Source organism: Mustela nigripes, chromosome 1, assembly GCF_022355385.1.
Source record: "Mustela nigripes isolate SB6536 chromosome 1, MUSNIG.SB6536, whole genome shotgun sequence".
Taxonomy (NCBI): domain Eukaryota; kingdom Metazoa; phylum Chordata; class Mammalia; order Carnivora; family Mustelidae; genus Mustela; species Mustela nigripes.
The window spans coordinates 51,430,560-51,456,544 of record NC_081557.1 but is presented as its reverse complement, the minus strand read 5'-3'; the positions used below and the strand labels follow the sequence as shown (position 1 = coordinate 51,456,544).

At 36.7% G+C, this 25,985-nt stretch overlaps 1 protein-coding gene across 5 annotated transcripts in view; it reads right to left on the bottom strand.

Annotated features, from left to right (window-relative positions):
* UVRAG (UV radiation resistance associated) overlaps positions 1 to 25,985 on the bottom strand; it is a 301,403-nt gene that overhangs the window by 135,314 nt on the left and 140,104 nt on the right. For all 5 annotated transcript variants that reach the window (XM_059411138.1, XM_059411155.1, XM_059411145.1 and 2 more), the window contains one exon: positions 12,547 to 12,673. In XM_059411138.1, coding sequence (XP_059267121.1) covers positions 12,547 to 12,673 — 127 coding nt within the window. The remainder of the gene's footprint in view (positions 1 to 12,546; positions 12,674 to 25,985) is intronic.

Genomic DNA, 25,985 nt, shown 5'->3' with positions numbered 1-25,985 from the left:
TTTTTCTTTCATCTTGTTTGAGTTAAACAGACCCTGTGTCCCTTAGGTATCAGGTAGGGCTTTCTCAGTGATACTGTCCTTCCCCCAGGGATAGAAGGTTTCTAACAGTCCAGGTGCAACAAGGTTACTGCCCTACCCTTAAGGGCAATGTTTTCTTTTTTTTTCCTCCAGTCCTTTACCTATGCCCACGGGATTGCAGGGCTTAACAGCTCCTCCTCCAGAGGCTTAATGCTTTCGTTCTTAGAGAAGAGTTGTGCTTTCTAACAACAGTATCCACTCCCATCCCCCTAGACCTATACCACACCAAGGGAGGCTTTCTACATCTTCTATCCTGTCTCCAGTCTTTCTTGTGAATATCCAGTGTAGATTCACACAGAATAAACTATACACAGGTGTGAACTGCCTTCTAGTTGTTATATAGTCTTACAGGTGTGCGGATTTAGTGGTTAGCAATTTGTTAAAAATTATGACTAAATTATTTTGCCTTCTTAGACAGTGGCCCAACTCCCCCCTGTGCTCTGCCACTACTGAGTCAGCCTTCATATCCTGTCTCATCTTTTCTTATGTATCAGGCTCCTTGGTTGACTTGTAATCTTAGTTCTTTAGATTCAAGAAAAGTTGAGTTTGTACATTACCCAGCTTTCTCTTGTTGTCAGGGTGGAAATGAAGTTCCTTCTACCTTTTTACATCCTAGGCAGATGCTAGAAGTTGAATCGGATTCTATTTTCTGCTCCTTTTGGGTCTGCTATTCTGTTTGTGCAACTTGGGCTAGTTCATACTGTTTTCCTCTAATATATGATGACCCTTGGTTTTCCCTTCAAATCCATGAACGGGGGTGCCTGAGTGGCTCAGCTCAGCTGGTTAAGCCTCTGCCTTTGGCTCAGATCATAATCTGAGGTCCTGGGATGGAGCCTTGAGCCAGACTCCCTGCTCAACAGGGGGTCTGCTTCTCCCTCTGCCTCTGCCTATGGCTCTCCCTGCTTTCCAAGTATGTGGCTCTCTCTCTCTCTCTCTGTCAAATAAACAAATAAAATCCATGGACAAGCAATTAAACTGATTAGTACAGGCAACTAGTGTAGGTATCTTTTGAAGCTATAAAGATTTATTTACATGAAAGGCATTATTCCCAAATGCCAGCTCAGTGTAAGCAGGTAGGTCCTATTGACAATTGGGCTTTCCTTCCAAGTATATATGCCATGCTGGAATCACCACAACTGTCAAGTAAGGAGAACTTCACTTTGGGATTGTGTTACTCTTAGGCATTTCACTTCTAAGTAGAGCGGCCCTTTCATGTTTTCCCTCTAGGTCAATTGTAAAAGTCCAGAGCCAGGCTCTGTTCCACCTTCCAATGCCAAACCCTTGTACCATGGGACCTAACTAGGTCAAGAATCTATTATGTTTAGAAAGCAGTTGGAGCAAGTATTATAGGAAGTTACTCCAAATTCACAGAGAAAAGAAAATGAGCTAGTAGGCCCAGCTACCCAAATTATTGCTCCATCATTCCTGATTTCTATACTTGGAAATTCCAAGTTGAAGTCTCTGAGAGTTGTACCAAAAACCTTTTCTATTTGTGTTACATGCTGCAGTTTTTCTCTACTCCAGTTTATGCATCAAAACAATCATATCTATGTAGTGTCTTTGAGAACTGCGTCAAAATCTTTGCTATTCCAATGGTACCCTCTGTTATTTTCACCACCATCACTGGTTCATTCTTTATGCAAGTATCTTTATGATCGATCACTGGGTCCTTGAGAGGGAGAGAGAGAGAGCAAATGCATCTGCTTGGTTTACCATATTCCAAAATGGCTTTCTGAAATGTTTGGCCCTTTCCATGTACACACTAACATTCCACTCTGCTAGGAAGATGGCTTCTCTGTTCAGCAAGAACTCCAGTCAGATGCTTAATTTTAATAACCAAATGTCAATGCTGTTTCCTGAAAATCTAATAGCTAAAGAATATGAATCTTGCTTCCATCAACAAAACAAAACACAGACTCTTTGGGCTCTCTCTCACCAGAGAGTTTGGTCTCAGACTGGACAATGGCCAGTTCCTGTCAAAATTAAAGTTAAAACCAATAAACCGTCATTCTTCTGGGTTTTCTACATCAAGTCAGATGACCAAAAAGCAATATACTTGAACTATTTTAGTTTCCTTCCCTGCAGAATTGCCTTTTCTGTACTATGATTTATGATGCTGCCCTTCTCAAGGGTTAACAGATATTTCTTGCTGTAACTTTTGCAAAATTGCAATTGACTATATTTCATTATGCTATTTAATACACTGCACAGAAGAAATTGCATGCTAAATTCCTCTCCGAATTTAGTGCCAATAAATTTTTTTCTCCCTAAAGAACTGATGCACTTCCTTCTAACATGCAGTGGGAAGCAGTGGATTCCTTTCGTAATTCTACACAAATGGCTTGATGGCTAACAAGGTCAGAGCTCATTTTAGTGTTTTAATACAATAGGCAGATCCTACGGGAGGCTGAGTACTATACTCTATAGCCCCCGTACTCAGGAAGCAGAAAGATCAGGGCTGAAATCCTACATATGCTACTTTCAGGACTCTAGACAAGTCTTAACTTTTCTGAGTTTCATTTTCCTCATCTGTAAAATGGGGATTAGTTTCACTTTTGTTCAACATTTTCATTCTCTCAACCTGCTCCCATGAAGCTCTGAGTGGGTAGAGAAAATTACACTTTAAACATACAAGCACAGAGCCTACCAGGCACACTGTCCAAATATCAATCCTACTCTAATTCGCTCATTAGTGTGCTTTCCCACTCTTGGACCTGACTACTCCACACATTCCCTCAATCCTTAAACAACCTTTAAATTGAATACAATTGTCTCACCTCGTACCATCCTGAAATAATCAGATTCCTTCACAATCCTACCCACTACCTAATATGGAAACCTGCCCCTGTGCCATTTTCTTAGCCTTCTCCTGTTCAGTGGGTAAGGCAAATAGCTTCATTTATATAAACTCCGGATTTCTTTTCATTCCAACCCATGTCAGTCACACTGCTCTCTTCCTAACAAATTATGTTCCAGCTACCGTGGACTCTTTCCTGTTCCACAGTCCAAGCCCTTTCCAAGCCTTTTCACTTGCTGTTTCCTCTGTTTTTCCAGCAATTCTTACCTTCAAGGCTGAGCTCCTCAGGCAAACCTTTTCTGAGCAATCTCTGCAGAAATGGTCTCCCACAGTTATCGTCTATCATCATAGCTTGTTTTTAGTACTTGTCACAACCTGATACTTTAGTTGGTTTCTTGTTTCTTACCTTACCGACTAGGTAAGTATCCAAAATTGGAAGTCTTAATTAATTCTTCCTTTTTCTCTCTTTACCCAATATCTGCTTTTCCCCCAGCATTTGTCTTTGTTTAATCATCCAGCCAGTTGTCAAAAACAGAAACTGGAAACCATCCTATGTCCTTCTCTCCCTCTCTCCTCAAACCCACCAAGCCATTAACAGTAGAGACTATCATCGAAATATTCCTGGAACCTATACACTCTCTCCTTCCTTTACATTGCCAATCTGTTTTGATTTTAATTATGGAAGGCTTAGATTATTGTAATTAACTCCCCAACAGTTCTCTATCCTCAACTCTTCAGAGAGAACTTTCTAAAATATCCGTTTAATTCCCAAACTGTATTCTAGTCCTCAATATGGTTTCATCTACCATTTTGTCTTTCAAAGCTTGCTTAAGTTATTTCAGTAGATCCCCAGCCCTTTCAACAAAAACATTTATGATTAAGGCATTCCTTACCCCTGTGGCTTCTCCTATGGACGCTTACTTAAATGTATCCTTAGGTGTAGCTTTACTAGAATTACCTACAATTCTCTAACCTACCTCTATGCTTCTATATAAAGTGTTCCATCTATCTGGGAAGTATTCTTCTAGACTCAACCTAAGGGTCACCTCCTTTACCCGATGTTGACTTTCAGATACTTACCTTCTTCTGTGATCCTATAACACCTTCGAAATATCTGTGTCATACACTTAGCACACCTGTCATTATGTTTCTAACATCTTACTGATGCTGGGGTCATTGTCAGTGTTCTATAAATGATGACTAAAGAGCTTGATGAAGGTACACATGCATACACATCCTCAGTGTTCTTCCTGTTTCCTTTACATGCCTTCTGACCTCTTCTTATCTCTGTGTTGAACCAGCCAATTGCAAAAGTATTCTTTGTAAATGCCACATCTAGCTTTTTGGAATTCCATTAGAGAAAAATGATGGCAAGTCAAATGAAAATTCTGTCGGATGGCTTATTTTTGCCCATCTATACCTTCCATTGCAAAAGAGGGAGATTAAAATATGATAGTTTACATTCCCTGTAATCCAATTAGGACATTACTGGAATAAATCATTATAAAATATATGGAAACAATCATTCTGAAAAGAAAACCTGAAGTTTACTCAGGACTCAGATTTGTCCTCCCCACTGCCAAGTTCTCTGCTTTCACATGCTACACACAATGTCAACAGCTCAAAGTAAAAAAACTTTAATAGCATAAGCCCCAGGGAAAAACTGTCCTCAGGTTCAGAAGTTTTTGAAAGGCAGATATTAATAATTTTTAAGGAAGTCTGCTTAGGAATTTCTGTCAGACGGCTATAAAAAAATCAGAACATATACACAGACTAATAAAATTTAAATTCTGCTACCATTACAAATAAATATATCTTGAATTATAAAGTCAGTAAGGTGATTTTTCAATTTGTGACCTTATGATGGAAGAGGAGAAAACTGTTACATAATACTTAATAATGTCTTTATAATTTCAAATAGAAATCAGTGACCTTTTAATAGAAACTGAAACCCTAACTTAAATATACTGTGCGATTCTTCTTTTATGAGAAAAGAGCACATACTTTACTGACCAAAAAGAAGCTAATTAAGTAGAACTAGATACATAGTTCATCTTACTCAAATTTATTACAAAATAAATAACTGGAGTGCCTTGGTGGCTCAGGTGCTAAGCATCTGCCTTCAGCTCCGGTCATGATCCCAGAGTCCTGGGATCAAGCCCTGTATCAGGCTCCCCGCTCAGCAGGAAGCCTGCTTCTCCCTCTCCCATCCTCCCTGCTGGTGTTCCCTCTTTCACTGTGTCTCTGTTAAATAAATAAATAATCTTTAAAAAAATAAAATAATTAAATTAAATTTAAAAAAGAAATGATCATAATTGATGGAAACTCCATATAAAACATTTCTTATTTTAGCAATAAAGGATTAAAACTTTCTATTTACTGAAATTACCAAGAGGATTTTTTCCTTAAATATCAGCAATGAAATCTGACATAGCTGACTTCTACACACTACATTACTAAAAGAATGTGCTTGTTTTTGCTCCTGCTTAGCAAAATGAATTGATGATCTTTAAAACAGAAGGTCCCACCACATGCCTTCCCAGTTAATAAACAATGTCTATAAACACATATACACACTTAGGGTCAGAGAATCTCTCTCGCTCTCTATTTTTGTACCTTTCATTGCTGGGAAATACATTGTTGTTACCAAACTTGGAAAAATAAAGAGATTTGTAAAAAAAGATTAACAGATTCCGCTCCTTTTTGCCAATCTTAACTTTCTGAGGTAAACAGAGTATTAGAGATGTAAGAAATCTGGACTGCATAATTCAAAATTTTTTGTTTTGTGAAGAGAAGATAAGACCAAAAAGGCTGAATGACAGGGAGAAAATGAGAAAATGGCAGATTTTTAATCCAGACTTCTTAATGAATTAAGATGTAACCAAATCAAAGACATCTTTGGGGAAAAAAAAAAATCACTTCACCCACCCTATAATAAAAAAGGTATAGAGTAGAACAAGGTTCTTTATCTAATAGTCCACAAGCCAAATGGAAAACTAGGAAACCATTAGTCAATTTATCTGTTGGGCACATACTAGAGAAAGCAACAATATTTTGTTTCGTAGAAACAAGACAGGTGTTGGAGTCAGAGAAACCTAAATTTGAATTTGGATCTGCTCTTATGTGTGACAAATGTCTCTGAGGCCCAATTTTTCTCATTTGATAAAATGGGGGGAAATTATTCTCTTGGGGCCCCTTTAAGAGCTAAATAATATACCATAAGTGAAATATCTAGCATGTTATGGAATTTCAATAAAAGTCACGCACTTTTTAAGATTTATGCAAGGTTTAAATGAATGTATTTTGTAAGTTTTAGATAATAGTGACAAAAGCACAGAGTTTAGAGATAAAGGAAGGTCTAGGTCAACATCCCAAGTTTGCTCCGAACTATCTGTTCATAACTGGCCCCAGTCACTTATCTTCTCAGTTATCTCATATATGTGAAACAAAGATAATGATATTTTCCATACCTAGGTCTCAGGGATACTTTAAAATCAAATACGATAATCTCTGTGCAAGCACTTTCTAACTATAAAGTACCTTATATATGTTATTATTACTATCAAGAAAATTAACTGCATTAAAAAATAGCCACTTCCTACAAAGCTTAGAGAACTGTGCTTTTAAAAAGTTCATATCATTCCCCAGGCACACTGAAGAGTTCTTAGATTTTGTCAACATTTGTAAAATATGTTTATATTATAATCTAAACACATTTCCTTAAGACCAATGTTTCATACCATTTTCTAAACCAAATTTCAAGCAAACTAATTTAGATGGAGTGTTGCTTCTCTAAGATTTGGGGGTTGAGGCAACAGACACTGTAAGCCAACATATAATTAATTAATGGAGAGATTATTTGGTTTAAGACACTAACGAGGGGAAATCTGTTTTTTATTAACATCATAAGTTAAATGACTAATATCTGCCAACAATGAAAATGCATCCAATAATAAACATTAATACTGAACGGATCAGCTCATGGCCCATCTGGAAGTTGCTGTAGACAAGTTGAACACCAAGCCTTTGAGGAGTCGGAAGGGGAAACTTACAGGTGTGGAGTAATGAAGCCCCTCAGAGCACGTGGCCACTCAGCAAGTCAGCAACATGGACAGAAATTATCTTTTTGCCTCTTCCCAATATATCATCCTACCGCAATAAATTTTTATAAACAAAAATATAAAATACATAATAGGCACCTGGTTTCTCCCAAATGTTCACACAAAATAATCCCTATGGCACTGCTATGAGCTGCTATCCTCACTACACATATGTGTAAAAAGTTGCAGAGTTAAGTAGTTCCTTTAAGATCATCAGAAGAATCAGTAGCAATGATTAAATATATTACTGACTTTGTATACTAACTGCACTCTTGGGCCAAGAACCAAGTGCCTGGATAAGCACCAAATTCCAAAAAGAAGTCATAATATGTAAGAAGTCAGTAATATTCATATTAGCAAGTCATTTCACAAATGATTAGCAAACATGCTAAATCTAAGCCACAAGCACAGGTGACAAATACATTTTCCCCTTCATGTTACCAATACCAGTGATTCAGGTGTTTTTAAATATTTTAATCTGACTCAAGATTCATTAAATAGTACATTCAGTGTAATCATGCAAGAATATGCTTCAACACTAATGCTTTCTCCAACCGATAATAAATATGTCTCTGGTTACTTAGCACAATCACTCTGAAGAACAGCAGTCCCCACCAAGTAGAACAAGATCTACTGGTACATAAATCTGGTTATCTGTATCCAGCCACCCCTTCTTTCCAATCCCCCACCCCCACCCTAGTGCTGACCACCACAGTCTATAGAGATACACAATGGCAGAAATTTTGCAGCCAACAGCAGCACTCTTTCTCCTCTTTATGTTTGAGACCAAGGTGTTAGATCCTAACCTTTCAATGATTCCAACAGTTCAGGAAAATACAAAATAATATTCATCTCAAAAGTTTGTATAAAAGTGGGGAGAAAGCTCCTGCAATATAGAGTCAGTGTTAAAAGTCAGTAATTCTGACCCATCCTGGCAAATATATATTTAACTTTGAGCATTTTCATCCTTTATTTCATGATAAAATGGAGATTCAAGAATGTGCTAATTCTGGGTGCCTGGGTGGCTCAGTGGGTTAAGCCTCTGCCTTCTGCTCAGGTCGTGATCTCAGGGTCCTGGAATGGAGCCCTGCATCAGACTCCCTGCTCAGCAGGGAGCCTGCTTCCCCTCCTCTCTCTCTCCCTGCCTCTCTGCCTACCTGTGATCTCTCTCTCTGTCAAATAAATAAATAAAATCTTTAAAAAAAAATGTGCTAATTCTGATTTGACTGTCATAATTAAAACAGGAGAACAGATACCTACAAAATCCTATAATCTTCCTTTGCTGCAGAGTTAGGCACTAGTAACTCTGAACACAGGCTCCACTCTAACTTGCTTTGTGGCTTTGGACAAGTCCTTAATCTCTCTGAGACTCAGTTTCCTCATCTGAAAATTGAATAATAATATATTTATTGAATATATATATTCAATACATATATTCAATAGATATATTGAATAATAATATATATTTATTATTAGGAGGATAATAAGAATACCCTTAATTGATAGGACTACAGGTAAAAACCAAATAAGATAAAGAATAGGGGTGTGTGGGTAGTTCATCGGTTAAGCATCTGCCTTCAGTTCGTTATAATCCCAGGGTCCTGGGATCAAGCCCCACATTGGGCTCCCTCCCTACTCAGCACAGAGTCTGCTTCTCCCTCTCCCACTGCCTGCCACTCCCTCTGCTTGTGCTCTCTTTCTCTCTCTAGTAATTAAGTAAAATCTTAAAAAAATAAAAAAGATAAAGAATAGAAAACACAAGACATTGCCTCAGTAATGAATAATCTATAAATATAAGCAATCATTATTATTACACTCAGTCTTTTTTTTTTTTTTTTTTTTTTGAGATTTAATTTATTTATTTGTCAGAGAGAGAAAGGGAGAGTACAAGCAGGGGGAGCATTAGACAGAGGGAGAAGCAAGCTCCCTGATGAGCAGGGAGCCCGATGCTGGGCTCAATCCCAAGACCCCAGGTCCATGACTGGAGCTGAAGGCAGACGCTTAACCTACTGAGTCACCCAGGCACTCTGACACTCAGTCTTTTAAATGGGATAGAAATCACTGTTTCTCATTCCATCTGTTTACAGGCTGATGACAGACTTCCGGGGACTTCACTCTATCATTATAAGAAAAAACACAATTGAGAACATAACAGAACTCTCCCTATCCTTTTACCATATGCTGTTAATAATATACATTCCACAGGCTTTACTTAGCATATCTTTGGTAAAATGTGGTATTATACAGTATTATACAATGAGAGTTTTAGAACCAATAGATCTGAATCCTAACATCACCTGTCACTAGCCGTGTGAACTTAAGAAAGGTATTTAATATCTCTGACCCTAACTATAAAATTTCAATAATAATAGTACTTACCTCACAGAATTATTGTGGTGATTAAATAACATCATTATATATATATATAGTGGTAATATGGCAACTGAAACATTATAGCTATCAGTATTATTACTTCTCTTTTTAGAAAATGGCAAATGCCCTGAACCCCTCTAAAATGCTATAGTGTTCTCATTTTAAAAACTGATGACCCTACAAAAAGATGTGCAGAAATACATGCTACAGGTAACAGGCAATTTGAATATAATAAAAATTCCACACCATCATAAGAACTAAGTCTTGCTACAGAGGAGAAGACAGCTACCTAGTTATCTGGAGTCACTCAATAGAGACTGTGGAAATAGACTCTGCTCACAATGTCTCACGATTTAAGTGGCATTATCCCATCAGACTCTCATGTCTCAAAATCAATATGCAAGCTGTGTTGCAGCACAGATAGCTTTAACAACCACTGCCAAACAATATATAGTATTTTTTTCTATAGTGTTTCACATGATAGTATCAGTTTTCCCAATGCTAAGCTAGAAGGTACAGAAGTCTTTATTCTTTGGCAATAAGCCACGACATTAGACTGACAACCATGAATATGAATCATTCATTCAATAAATATTCATTCAATGCTTACTGAGTCCAGGCACTGTACCATGCCCGAAGAATATAAGTTTTTCACACAGCACACAGGCAATGTCTCCCCTCAGAGATCTTAGTGCCTAGAGGAAGGGATAAACTAATAATTAACAATGCTATAATGGATACAGGATGCTACGGAAACACATGGTAGTACATCTAACCAAGGGGGCAGAGGCAGGAGAAGGGAAAGGGAGCCAGTGAAAAATTTCCTGGGGAATGTAACATTTAAACAGTGGCTTAAATGCAGGCAAGATAGACTGAAGCATATTTAAGAAACTAAAAGTTTTTTTACAGCTGAAACATTCAGACTGACATGACATTGTAAGTCATGCTAAGTCAGGATGTGATGTAGGAATCTGCACATATAATAAAAATCAATACCACTTTAAAACAATGAGTTCTATTTCTACACATCAGCAAGAAGGAGAACATAAAATTTAAACATTTATAATAGTATAATAAAACATCAAAAAATAGAAATAAATTCAATGAATTATGGGAAACATCCATGTACTAACAATTAGTTTATCTTAATCATGTTTTGTAAAGATTTAATAAACAAAGGAATATACCATTTTCTTGGGTTGTAAGACTCAATATTGTAAAGATATCCATTATCCCCAATTGTATTGATAAATATATTAAATGTAGGCCCAATCAAAATACTAGCCAGATTTCCTTTTCTGTGTAGAACCATATGAAAATGCAAAAGGATAGGAATAAGCCAGTTATTGGTCATGCTAATGGCCACAGACTCTATATGAAATGTCCAGAACAGGCACAACTATAAAAACGAAAAAGTAGATTTTCATCCTTGCAAAGATGAAGAAAGGTGATCTTGAAAAGTAACAAGTAAGGGGAAGAACTTTAACAGATATAAAGACCAATTATAACACGAGAGAAATGAGAACAGTGAGATAATGGCAAAGGAACAGGCAAATGGATCCACGGAACAGGGGGCCTGCAACAGACAGGTAAGTACATGGCCACCAGTTTATGACAAAAGTGAGCCTGCAGTGCAGGGAGAAAGGTTTCCAGTAAATGGTAGTGGGTCAATTGAATATTTGTATGAAAAAATGAATCTTATTAACATCATACACACACAAAAAAATCCTGATGAATTACAAATATAAATGTAAAAAGTAAAATAGTAAAGCACTTCAAAAAATATAGAATAACACCTTTATGACATTAAAAGCAGCAAATATTTCCTAAACTGGACATAAAAAATCTTAACTATAAAAGGAAAGATTGATAAAATGGAACTTCTATTCATGTAAAGGTATCATTAAAGAAAGGGTGCCTAGGTGGCTCAGTCAGTTAAGGGCCTGCCTTTGGCTCAGGTCATGATCCTGGGCTCCTGGGATTGAGTCCCACATTGGGCTCCCAGCCCAGTGGGGAACCTGCTTCTCCCTCTGCCTCTCCTCCCTGCTTGTGTTTTGTCTCTCTCTCTCAAATGAATAAATAAAAATCTTAAACAAAAACCAAACAGAATGAACTGGCAAACCACAGAATGGGAGAATACATTTTTAAATGTATATTTCAAACAAAGAAACCTTATCTATAACATATAAAGAACTACCGACCCTCTCCCCCCACAAAAAAGCTGGGAGGAGGCAGGTGAGAAGGTCCTGGCAGGAAAACTTCAACAGGTACTTCATAAAGGAGTGTATCCCAGTCAGCAAGAAACATAAAATAGTGTTCAACTTCATTAGTTTTCAGGGACATCAAAATTAAAACTGCGAGGAGATACTACAACATACCCACTAGAAAGGCTAAAATACAAAAGAACGAAAGTTTCAAGTGCCACCAATGACACAGGACAAGAGAGCTGATACACTGCTGGGTGGAGAGGAGGTAAAATGGGCACAAGCACATTGGAAAACTTTTCAACATAATTTACTAAAGCTGAAAATATGCCTATCTTGTAACTATATAATTCTGCTCCTAAGTTTATATCCAACAGAAATGCATAAAAAATCTTCATTAAAAAGCATGTATGAGAAAGCTCGTGGAAGCATTAGCTAATACTTCCAAACTAGAAATTGCCAAAAGCCAGAATTAATAAATTCATATATATATTTGTACAATTGAATACTATGGGCAGTAAGAATGAACTAAGACTATAGAACATGCAGGTTAGGATGAAACTTAAAAACAAAATATTGAACAGAAGTCAGCACATAAAATGTACATATTATATGATTTTATTTGCATAAAGTTTAAGATGAAGCAAAACTGATTTTGGTGTAATAAGTCAAGGTAGTGGTTAGTCTGGCTGGAAATATCCTAAGCAGAAGGGAACACGAGGAATCTTCTGAGATTCTGGGCTCCTTGTAGTGCCCTGTTTCCCAGTGGAGATGCTGCCTACATAAGTGTGCTCATTTTGAAATTTTCAAATATTGTGTGGGTGTATGTGTGTGTATCTTTGTACACCCTTCTGTATCACCTTCAAAATACTTACAAAAATTTTTTAGAATCATATCACCGTATTTGTACAAAGATGACTATTTGAGCCTCTGGAGAATGAAAAAGGAAAACTGAATGTAGAGGTTAGGCTGTTTGTATGGTATTTTTACTCACCTTTGTCCTGTAATGCAATTTGTTGCTTATGCAGTAATGCCACCTCCCGTCCCAAAGCTTTCTTCTGTCTTTCCAGTTCATTTCGAAGCACCAAAATTTTTAATTGCAAGCACTCACTTTGTTTTCTCTAAATAATTAAAAAGCACAGGTAAATTTATGACTATGAAAGTCATGACTATGAATAATTATACATTCACAGTGTCTCCAAATTAATAATGATGTAAAGCACTTTAATATTCATCTAATTTAAAGATCTCTTGAATAACTTAATTATCAGCACCGGCCATTTTAATAGAAAGAACACAGATACAAGCAGAGAATAAACCTGAAGTCTGGGGACAGGTGTTTCTAAGAATCCAAAAAGCAGGAGTGCCTGGGTGGCTCAGTGGGTTAAGCCTCTGCCTTCAGCTCAGGTCATGATCTCAGGGTCCTGGGATCGAGCCCCACGTCGGGCTCTCTGCTCCGCAGGGAGCCTGCTTCCTCCTCTCTCTCTGCCTGCCTCTCTACCTACCTGTCCTGCATCGGGCTCTCTGCTCATCAGGGAGCCTACTTCCTCCTCTTTCTCTCTCTGCCTGTCTCTCTACCTACTTGTGATCTCTGTCTGTCAAATAAATAAACAAAATCTTAAAAAACAAATTCAAAAAGCACTACAAAATATCTCAGGACTCTTTCCCGAGATCACAATATAATTAAGACAAAAATACATTTAAAAAAAAATGGAGGTCTCAAAAACTTAAACATAGAGATACCACAGTACCCAGAAATTCTGCTGCTAGGTACACACCCAAGGGAACTAAAAATATGTCCATACAAAAACCTGAATATGAATTTTCATAACAGCATTATTTATAATAACCAAATGGAGGAATCAATTCAAATGTCCAACATCTGATGAACCAAAACAAAATGTGGTACATCCATACAAAGGAATATTACCTTGCAATAAAAGAAATGAAACAGTGATGAATGCTACAACATGGATGCAACCAAGGTGCTCTAATATCCCACAGATTTCAGAGAAAGGTAACCAGGGACCTGGGGCTTTCACACCTTTCAGGTGATAACCATCCACAGTATCAATGGACAGCACAAGTGGAGCCTGGATTTACAAAAATAATGAGATAATCCTCTCCCTCCCAGCTGAGTGATACCAGAGGAGGCTTAGTGGAGAGTAAGAACTTTCCTTACTACACAGTGTTAATGAGGCTAGCCTATTCAGCATGCTATCAGTGGAGGCCATATGGGGAACAATATCAAAGTATTCCCACACCACTTAGCCAGGTCAGTAGCAGTGAAGGCCTAGTGGAGAGTGGGAACTCCCAGTCCTGCTCAAAAGTAAGGATGCCCTCCCCCACACTCCTGCCACTTGGGTGTCAATGGAAGCTGCGTGAGGAACCTGAACTTTTATACACACGTGGCAGTAAGAGATAGTATCTCTCCCTTCCCTATCAGAGAAAGAGGTGTCAGAAAAAGCCAGATCAAAGAGGTTTCAATAATATCTAGAGACTCATAACATCATATCCAAAATGTACAAGTCTCAATTAAGAATAATTTAATAGGGGCACCTGGGTGGCTCAGTGAGCTAAGCCTCTGCCTTCAGCTCAGGTCATGATCTCAGGGTCATGGGACCCCCTCTCTCTCTCTACCTGCCTCTCTGCCTACTTGTGCTCTCTCTTTATCTCTGTCAAGTAAATAAATAAATAAATCACTGGGGGGTGGACTAATGAAAGGAAAATAGAAAATTTATTTAAAAAAATAATTTAATATACCAAGAACCAGAAAGATGTCAAAGAAATGAAAAAGGATAATTATGAGATACCAATACTGAGGGGCACTTGGGTGGCTCAGTCAGTTAAGCGTCTGTCTTTACGTCATGATCCCAGGGTCCTGGGATTGAGCCCCACATCCTGCTCTCTACTCAGCAGGGAGTCTGCTTCTCCCTCTCCTTCTGCCCCTGCTTGTGCTGTCTCTCACAAATAAATAAAATCTTTAAAAAAGAGAGAGATACCAATACTGAGATGACAGACATGTTACAATGATCTGACAAAGACCTGGGAGCAGCTATCATAAAAGTGCTTCAATAACAATTAAGAACATCCATGAAACAAACAAACAAACAAAAAAAGAACATCTTGATAAAGAAATACAAAGTCTCAGTCAAGAAACTGAATATATAAAAAAGAATTAAATGGAAATTTTATTTCACTTAGCATAATCCCCTCCAGTTCAAAGAAAAAGAGGAAATTTGATTTTTATTTTATTTTATTTTTAAAATATTTTATTTATTTATTTGAGAGAGACAGTGAGAGAGAGCATGAGCAAGGAGAAGGTCAGAGGGAGAGGCAGACTCCCGTGGAGCTGGGAGCCCGATGTGGGACTCGATCCCAGGACTCCAGGATCAAGATCAGAGCCGAAGGGAGTCATCCAACCAAATGAGCCACCCAGGTACCCCCCAAAAAAGGAAATTTTAGGGCTGAAAATATCTTGAATAAAAAACTTAGTGAATAAGCTGAACAGCAGAATGTAGGAGACAGAGAAAAGAATCTTTAAGCTGAAAACAGAGCAACAGAAACCACCCAGTTTAAACAAGAGAGAGAAAACAGAGTGTTGTTTATCACTTCTCGGCCTTTTGGCTAAGATCAAGTGTAAAGAAAACAAAACAAAAACAGTCTCAGGATCTGTGCAATTATATAAAAAGACCTAATATTTGTAAAATCCAGTACAGGGAGGAGAAAAGAAATAAAGCAGAAGTGAAAAAGTACTCACAGAAACGATGATGAAAAACTTCCCAAATTAGGCAAAGAAATACATCTACAAATTTGAGAAGTTAATGAACCCCCAAAGAGAATAAATAAAATGGAGAAAATCACAAAATAAATAAAATCAAAAGCTGGCTTTTTGAAAAGGCCGATAGCTTTGATAAAATTCTAGCCAGGCTAACCAAGAAAAAGAGAAAAGACAAATTAATATTATGAAGAATGAAAGAGAAGCCATCACAACTGATCCCATGGGCACTGAAAGAATAATTAAAGAATACTATAAACAACTCAGTGGCCACAAATTTGGTAAATTAGATGAAATGGACCAATTCCTTAAAGACAACCTACTAAAACCCATGTTACGAAAAATAATCTGAAAGGGCTTATATATGAAATAATTAAATTAATAACTAATAGCCTTTTAAAATGTAAAGTACGAGGCCCAGATGGTTTCACTGGTGAATTTTACCAAACATATAAATAACACTAATTCTTTTTTGTTATTTGTTTATAGAAATAAAAAATAGAAAAAAAATTCTATTTTGAAAGAGTTCACTTTCAAAATATAGAAGAACTTCCTAACTCATTCTAGGAGGCCAGCATCACCCTAATACCAAAATCAAACAAAGACATCACTAGAAAGGAAAATTACAGACCAATCTCTCATACACACAGATGCAAATTCATCAATAAAATAGGAGCAAATCAAATCCAACAATGTATGAGAAGAATTATACACCATAGCCAAATGGAATTTATTCCATGTACGCAAGGCAGGCTGAACATTCAGTAATCAGTGAAATTCACCATATAAACCAGGCAAAAAAGAAAAGTCATATATATAATCATATCAATACATGCCAAAAAAGCATATGACAAAATTCAACACCCATTTATGATAAAAATTCTCAGCAAACTAAGAATAAAGGAAAACTTCCTCAACTTGTAAAAAATATTTGCCAGAAAACCTACAGCCAACAACAATTTATGATGGGGTTATGCCCCAATATACCCATAATAGGTTAAAAATATTTTAAGTTGAAATACATTTAATACACCTAATCTAATGAACACCACAGCTTAGCCCAGCCTACCTTATGTGTTCTCAGAACACTTATATTAATCTACAGTTGAGCAAAATCATCTAACACAAAACTGTTTTATAATAAAGTATTAAATATATCATATAATTTATTAAATACTGTAGTGAAAGTGAAAAACAGGTGGTTGCATGGGTACAGAATGGTTATAAGTATTATCAGTTGTTCCCCTCATGATCACATGGCTGACAACTGTGATCTGTTACTGTAACCAGGCATCATCCCTAGCATCATATATATTGCTAGCTTGGAAAAAGATCAAAATTCAAAATTTGAAGTACAGTTTCTACTGGATATGTATCATTTTCATACTATCATAAAGTCAAAATTTACATTGGGGATTGTCCACACTTAATGGCAGTGAACCAGATGCTTTCTCCCTATACTGGAGAACAAGGCACGGCTGTCCCTTTCCACCACTCTGTGAAACATGTACTGAAAAACCTAACTATGCAACACAATAAGAAAAGGAAATAGAAACTATCAGACTGGGAAAAAAGAAATAAAATCATCTAAATTTTACTCAGACTCGATTTTTATCCAAACACCTTTAGGGGCCAAAATTTTCCTCCAGATAAAATCTGAAATCCTGATTTCAGGATTTCACACACACACACACACACACACACACACACACACACACACACATATGTATATGTATATATACATATATGTGCTTGCACATGTTTGCATGCACACACAATTACTGTCCTGTGAATGTGTTTGCCCTTGTCTCCTGGTCTTTATCAAGTGTCAATAATATACTTTACATGATTTTCCATGACATAAATCTTAACCAAACAGTAATATTTGGTCATACCTAGTAAATTATCTCCTTCCTAAAACAAATATTAATTAAAATTGTAATGAGAAAAAAATTATTTTCAATAAATAAACTAAATAGGTTTATCAGGCAGGTAAGAAACTTGAAAAGGTGAAAGTCAGCATCTCTATCTGACTCACAAATATTGAAGAAGCAAGGGCACTCAGTGAGATGAGTAATGGTATGGCCTTGTTGAAGCAACAGGCATGGAAAATGACTTGGCAGTTGTGTGGAAAGTACTTTATAGCTATTGTTTCTCACCCAAAATGCTTTCTTCCTCATCGCTGAAATACTGATTCTAAACAGATGGCTTGATCATCTGTTAAAGACATTCAAGCCAAGAAAACAAGCACAAAAGCTTATTTCCAATCATCTTTATTATATTTGACTGGAAAACTCTATGAAATATGAAACATTCCTAAGCAATTTTTCTTGAACAAAGCAAACATTTATGAAGGGCATACTATGTGCTTCTAAATGAATGAGAAATGGTATCTGCTTTCTACGAGCTTGGGTCTAATAGAGAAAAAAGCCATTTTGCCCTATCGACCCACTGTAAAAACAAAGACCAAAGTCAGTGAGTTTGTTTATCATTAAAGAAAAAGAAATCAAGAAACAATTTGGGTTTCTTTAGTAATTCAACAGCATGATCATGACACTCTAGTGTGTTTTTATATAACCTAGAGAAAAAATATGTAAATTCTTCAGGAGCAATCTTTTCCCATAAAGAAGTGTTCAATTTTCATAACTTCAATTTCTCCATAAAATATCCAAACTGAATTCTACCTGGTCAAGAAAAAAAACAAAAAACAGGAAAACAACTTTTCACAGAACACAGAGATCTGCCTACTTAGAGGGTTAATCTGTTCTATTCCAGGGTATACAGTCAAATTGGGAAATATTTTCTAGAATCAAAGAACAAAGGGTACAAGTTAATCTAAAGACTAAACTAATACAGGAAGGCTTGTTTACAGTGTGTTTGTGTTATGGTCCATGTGCAGAAACTGGCCCACTTACAGAAATGTATCAAGTCATTCAAAACCAGGATGGTTGGCTCTAATTTCTGAGGAGTAAACAAACCTGCCCAAGTGGGATCTGGTTCTGCTTCCTTTCCAATGCATCTAACACAAGAGCTCAAAGACCTTAACGTTCTATAAGTATCTTCTAATGAGTTTCTGTGTTCTATTTATCTGTTTACTCCTAGTTAATGTCACATGTGCATCTCCAATGGATCACTGTTAACTGAATTTTGGTGTTTTTATACAACATGTATCTGTTCCGAAAATCACAGTTTCATCTATTTGCAAGCACACACATTCCTATTTGTGGGTCTTTACAAAGACAATGATGGGCAATGTTAAAGATTCATTTCAGAATGACAGACTAATTTGTACTAAAGGAAGCAATTTTCTTTAGATCACACTGGAGCTAAAAAGTCTTAGACAAAATGTTCTCAAAACATGGTCCAGGAAACCATGAGAATTTCTGAGACCATTTCAGCATCTGTGAGATCAAAAATATTTTCATAATACTACTAAGCTGTTATCTCCCTTTTTCACTCTCATTTTCTCATAACTATACAGCAGAGTTTTCCAGAGTCTCTAAGATTTGTGGTATCACAACAGATTGATTGCAGAAATAAATGTGAGAATCCATCTGTCTTTTATTAGCCTAGGCATCATCAACAGATATATGCTAAGTTCTTTGAGGTCTTAATAATTTTTAAGAGCATAAAGGAGTCTTGAGACCAAAAAGTTTGAGAATGGTGGCTTAGGGAACATTCATCTATATTAGTTTTCCCACAAAACCTGGAAATAATTAACAATCTGGGGAAAAGCTATGAACTATGGCAGTTGTCCTATGAGAACAAATTTGCTTTTAAATGTCATTTGTAGGTTCTTTCTATTGCACTTACACCTTCTCAACCACTAAGAAAGGGAAAATATTTCCTTAGAAAATACTTAATCCAACCCATTAATTTCATAGACTCAGTGGCAATATAAGGCCTAGAACCCAGATCCAGCTAGGAAGATAAAGCAAAAGATATATAATAATAAAACATACATACATTGGGTCCCTGGGGGGCTCAGTTGGTTAAGTGACTGCCTTCAGCTCAGGTCATGATCCCAGAGATCTGGGATCAAGTTCCACATAGGCTCCCAGCTCCACGGGAAATCTGCTTCTCCCTCTGACCTCCCCTCTCATGTGCTCTCACTCTGTCTCTCTCTCTCTCTCAAATAAATAAATAAAATCTTAAAAAAAAAAATACGTAAGTTCTACTTCCGCTATAAGAGAATGAGCCCCTAACAAACCGGTCCTCCCATAAGTAATAGTTCCAGACTCTAATTAAATTACAAAAAACTACTACCTGAGGATTCTGGAGATTGATCAGTGACAAGTAAATTGTGGAGAGACTCAGAACCTGGTGCAAGCAACCAACACAAAGTATGAATTTCCTCTTTTCTGTAGCTTTGTACTGAGGGTGGCTGCAGTCAAACTCCAATGAAAGACAACCATCAGTCTGGCCAGGGGAACCAGGGGAAAAGAGATCACACAATCAAGGCCACCAGAATGGAGGAAGCCAGAAAACGGACACCCAGATTCTGTTTAAATTCAATATGAATCTCTGAATCATAAACCATACATGTATGAGGCAAACAGAAAGCTGCTGGGCCTAAAGGTAAAAGTACTGAACTGAATGAAATCTGAGCCAAGGTCCATTGCAGGAATGACAGTTTGAGCCTAACCAAGCTGATTACCTACTAAAATGAAAACATCAATGTTCTTCAGAGGAAAGTAACAAAATCCAGACATTCCACAAAATTACATTCACATTGTCCAGGATACTATACAGTACTACCCAATATATGAAGAGCCAGGAAAATGTTACTCTCTAGGGAAAAGACAATCACCATATGCCAACCCTAAGATAACAGAGATGTTAGAATTACCATACAAAGACTTTAAAGCCACTATTATAAATATGCTGAGTGAGAAAAAGTAAAATATTCTTATAATGAGTAAAAAGATAAGACGTCTCAGTCAAGTCCCAGAAAAAGTAAATACTCTCATAATGAATAAAAAGATGAAATCTCAACAGAGGACTAGAAAATATTAAAAGCAGACACTTCTGCTTCTGGTCAAGATGGGATAGGAAAAAGGAACACTGATCAAATAATTTGAGCAGGCTACAGTAATCCTACTACCAATCTGATAAAATAATTTAAAACACTGTATTTCAGGGTGCCTGAGTGGCTGAGTGGGTTGAGCCTCTGCCTTCAGCTCAGGTCATGATCTCGGGGTCCTGGGACCAAGCCCCACATCAAGTCTCTGCTCAGCAGGGAGCCTGCTTCCCCCTCTCTCTACCTGCCTCTCTGCCCACTTGTGATGGCAGTCAAATAAATAAAAAAAATTTAAAAAAGAAAAAACACTATATTTCAACATCACTAATAAATATAGCATGAAATAATTTCAAGGATTTTTAAATCCAGCAAGATACAAAAAAAGAGTATATACTGTACCCAATTCAGGTTTATTCCAGAAATGTAATGTTAAACATCTGAAATTACAGAGAATCAATGAGAAAAATCACATGATTATTTCAATAAATTCAGAAAAAGGATCTAACAAAATTCAACATCCATTCATGATAAAAACTCTCAGAAACTAGGAATAAGAGGGAACTTCCTAACACCAATAAAGGTATTACTATCATTATGCTTGATTAAGAAAGGAGGAATCATTTCCCCCATGAACAGGAACAAAGAAAGGATTTCTACTTGTATCACCTTTATTCAATATTGTATTGTTATGTTCTAGCTATAGAAATAAGTCAGAAAAATTAAAAAATAAAGCACACAAGGCAGTCCAAGTTTGTAGGTATGGTTGTTTACACAGAAAATCTCAATAAACATACAAAATAACTCTTGAGAACTAAAAAGTAAATAGAGCAAGACTGCAAGATACTAGGTTAATAAATTAGTAAGAACTGTATTCTTTCCTACTAGCAACAAACAGGTAAAGCTGTGGACTCTGAGAAATAAAATGAGGGTTTTGGAGGGAAGGGTGGTGGAGGGATGGGTGAGCCTGGTGGTGGGTACTATGGAGGTCACGTATTGCATGGAGCACTGGGTGTGGTGCAGAAACAATGAATTCTGGAACACTGAAAGGAAATAAAATGGGAAAAAAAAAAGAAACAAACAAAAATTAAAAAACAATACCATTTGCAAGAATGACCCCCAAAATTCACATAAACTACTTAGGAATAACTCTTATAAAAGATGTCCAAAATCTTTACAGTGAAAGCTGCAAGATATTGGGAGAATTAAAGAAAAGTCTATAAAAGAAATAAATGCCATGTTTCATAGACTCATTATTGCTAAGATGGCAATTCTCCACAAACTGATCTACAAATCCTTATCAAAATTGCAACAGACTTTTTTTTTTTAAAGAAATGGATAAACTGATTCTCAATTCACTTGGAAATACGAAGAACATGGACAACCCATGTAACTTATAAAATGAACAAAACTGGAGGACTTGGGGCACCTGGGGGGCTCAGTGGGTTAAAGCCTCTGCCTTCAGCTCAGGTCATGATCCTAGAGTCCTGGGATTGAGCCGCGCACCGGGCTTTCTGCTCTGCGGGGAGCCTGCTTCCCCCTCTCCCTCTGCCTGCCTCTCTGCACACTTGTGATCTCTGTCCGTCAAATAAATAAATAAAATATTTAAAAACAAAACAAACAAATAAACAAACAAAACTGGAGGATTTGCCCTACCTGGTATTAAGACAACAGATTTGTAAGAGACTTTGGTATTTGGTGAAAGGTAGACATATAGATCAGTAGAACAAAACAGAGAATCCAGAAATAGATGAACACATATTTGGTCAATTAATTTTGGACAAATATTTCAAAACAATCAAACCAGAAAATACCATTAAATCAACTGTATATTCATATAGAACAAAAAGAACCTTACTGAACTTGTACAAAGAAACTAGCTTGAGATGGATCATAGATCTAAATGACAAGCCCCAAACTACAAAATTTCTTTAACAAAACACAGAAGAAATTGATGCAAATTTAGGTCAAACAGGGGCACCTGGGTGGCTCAGTGGGTTAAGCCGCTGCCTTCGGCTCGGGTCATGATCTCAGGGTCCTGGGATCGAGTCCCCGCATCGGGCTCTCTGCTCAGCGGGGAGCCTGCTTCCCTCTCTCTCTCTCTCTCTCTGGCTGCCTCTCCATTCTGATTTCTCTCTGTCAAACTAATAAATAAAACCTTTAAAAAAAAACTTTAGGTCAAACATTTCTTACAAAGAAAACAAAAAACCCTGCCTATAAAATAACATTAAAAAATACATTGTATTTCATTAGACTTTTAAACTTTTGCTCCTTGGACGACATCATTAAGAACATGAAAAGACAAGTCACAGAACGTTAAGAAAAATACAAATATACATGCAAACATGTGCATATACATATACTCTCTTCTCTCCTTCTCCCCTTACCCTCTGTTTAACATAAGAAGACAGAAATCCCATTTAAAAATGAGGGGAAAAATATGAAACTAGTCCCCTCTACTGGAATGAAAACTGGATTTAGTATTTTGCTTTAAAAAAATTGAGCATGGAAAGGATACTCCAAAGGAGTATAATGGATAAACCTGGGGGACAGTACCTTAACCAAGTAGTGACTCAGGTAAATATCAACACTTATAAGAAATAGTGATTTAAATATAGGAAGGAATGAGAAACTGTCCTAGATCAGAGAAGCCTAGGAAGGCATGACTAAATACAGTGTAGTATCCTGGGCTGGATACTGGAACCAAAAAAAGGGATATCAGAATCTAGGCTAACCATGGCAAAACATCAGACAAGTCCCAATCAGGAGATATTCTATAAAATATCTGATAAGTAATCCTCAAAATTGTCGAAGTCATTAAAAACAATGAAAGCCTGAGAAATTTTCACATCTAAGAAGAGTCTAAGGAAGCCTGTCTACTAAGTGTAATATGGGTTCCTGCATGGGATCCTAGAAGAGAAAAGAACTTCAGGTGAGAATTAAGGAAATCTGAAGAAAGCATGGATTTTAGTGAATGATGATTTATCAGTACAGATGCATTAACTAAAACATTAAGGTAAAATGTTAGTAACAGGAGAAATTGGTTATAGGGTATACTCTTTGTACCATCTTTGTAATAATTCTATAAATCTACTATTGTTATAAAATAAAGTTTATTTATTTAAAAGAAAGACATGAGTGGAAACACTGGTGAAACCTGAATAAAGGCCACAGTTAATGGTAATGTATCAGTGTCAACTTCTTGGTTTGATAATGTACCATGTGAAATGTAACATGGTTATAGAAGAGGTTAATATTAAGGGAAACCAGATGAAAGTCAAATGAAAACTCTCTGAACTATCTCTGCAAGTTTTCTGTAAACATAAATAGTTTTTTTTTTTAATGGGCAGAAATAAACTTACACTTCTTAAAGAATACATAAGTGACCAATAAATATATGAAAAATGTTTATCATAGAAATGCAATTATGAACTAAAATTAGAGAACACTACCCATTCAATAAGAGAAGAGCTAAAATTAAAAAGACTAACCTTTCAATGAAATGGACAAATTCTTGAAAGACATAAATTACTAAAGCTCACTCAAGAAGCAGATAACATCAATAATCCACAACTATTAAAGAACTGAATTCTTAGTTCAAAATCCACAAAGAAAATTTCAGGTCCAGGTGGCTTCACTGGTAAATTCTACCAAACATTTAAGAAATAATTCCAATTCTACACACATCCTTTTAGAAAACAGAAGAAAAAACACTTCCCAAATCACTCGTTATGGCCAGTATCACCCTGATAACAAACCCACGCAGATTATAAGAAAACAAAACTACAAACCAATATTCCCCATGAATATAGATGCAAAAATCCTTTAAACAGGGGCACTTGGGTGGCTCAGCCAGTTATCCATCTGCCTTCGCTCAGGTCATGCTCCCAGAGTCCCAGGCCATCCCGCTCCCTGCTCAGCCGGGAATCTGCATCTCCCTCTCACAGTTTAATGCTTGTTTTTAATCCTTGTTTAAAAAATAAATAAATAAAAAGACAAAATATAGGCCCCAAATAGTGTCACTTAGACCAAGTTCGCAAACTAACCTCTTCTAGAAATGCAGTCTTATTTGGCCAGCCAAGAATCTTTCAAACTATGCCAGTAAGATTGCAACTTTGGCCCTCTCTATCCCCACAAAAAAGATGAGGCAATCCACAAGCTAAGAGACCTTGCTTTTACTCCTAGAAAGCCGCATGCCTGGAAAAATCCTTCTCTTTTGCTAATAATTTTCTTGCCCCCACCCTCCTTCTATTAAAAACCTTGCATTCTCAGATATCATATAGTTCTTAATGCTATAGTAAATGGAATCGATTCTCTAATTTCCCTTTCTGTATTGTCATTGTTAGTGTATAAGAAAGCCACTGATTTCTGTACATTGACTTTGTATCCTGCCACGTTGCTGAATTGCTGTATGAGTTCTTGTAGTTTGGGGGTGGAGTCTTTTGGGTTTTCCATATAAAGAATCATGTCATCTGCAAAGAGAGAGAGTTAGACTTCTTCATTGCCAATTTGGATACCTTTTATTTCTCTTTGTTGTCTGGTTGCTGTTGCTAGGACTTCCAATACTATGTTCAACAAGAGTGGTGAGAGTGGGCTTCCTTGTCGTGTTCCTGATCTCAACGGGAAGGCTGCAAGCTTTTTCCCCTTGAGGATGATATTTGCTGTGGATCTTTCATAGATTTTATGAAGGTCAGCAACGTTCCCTCTATCCCTATACTTTGAAGTTTTTTAATCAGGAATGGATGCTGGATTTTGTCAAATGCTTTTTCTGTATCAATTGAGAGGACCATGTGGTTCTTCTCTATTCTCTTATTAATTTGTTCTATCACATTGATTGATTTGCGAATGTTGAACCATCCTTGTAGCCCAGGAATGAATCCCACCTGGTCATGGTGGATAATCTTTTTAATGTGCTGTTGGATCCTGTTTGCTAGGATCTTATTGAGAATCTTAGCATCGATATTCATCAGTGATATTGGTCTGAAATTCTCCTTTTTGGTAGGGTCTTTGCCTGGTTTGGGGATCAAGGTAATGCTGGCTTCACAGAAAGAGTCTGGAAATTTTCCTTCTGCTTCAATTTTTTGAAACAGCTTTAGGAGAATAGGTGTTATTTCTTTGAAAGTTTGGTAGAATTCCCAGGGAATCCATCAGGTCCTGGGCTCTTGTTTCTTGGGAGGTTTTTGATCATTGCTTCAATAACATTACTAGATATTGGTCTATTCAGGTTGTCAATTTCTTCCTGGTTCAATTTTAGGACTTTATAGTTTTCAAGGAATGCATCTATTTCATCTAGGCTGCTTAGCTTATTGGCATATAATTGCTGATAATAACTTCTAATGATTGCTTCTACTTCCTTGGTGTTAGTTGTGATCTCTCCTTTTTCATTCATAATTTTATTAATTTGGGCTTTCTCTCTTTCTTTTGGATTAGTGTAGCCAATGGTTTATCGATCTTATTGATTCTTTCAAAAAACCAGCTTCTAGTTTCATTGATACGTTCTACTGGATCGGAAGAATAAACATTGTTAAAATGTCTATACTGCCTAGAGCAATCTATACTTTTAATGCCATTCCGATCAAAATTCAACCGGTATTTTTCAAAGAGCTGGAGCAAATAATCCAAAAATTTGTATGGAATC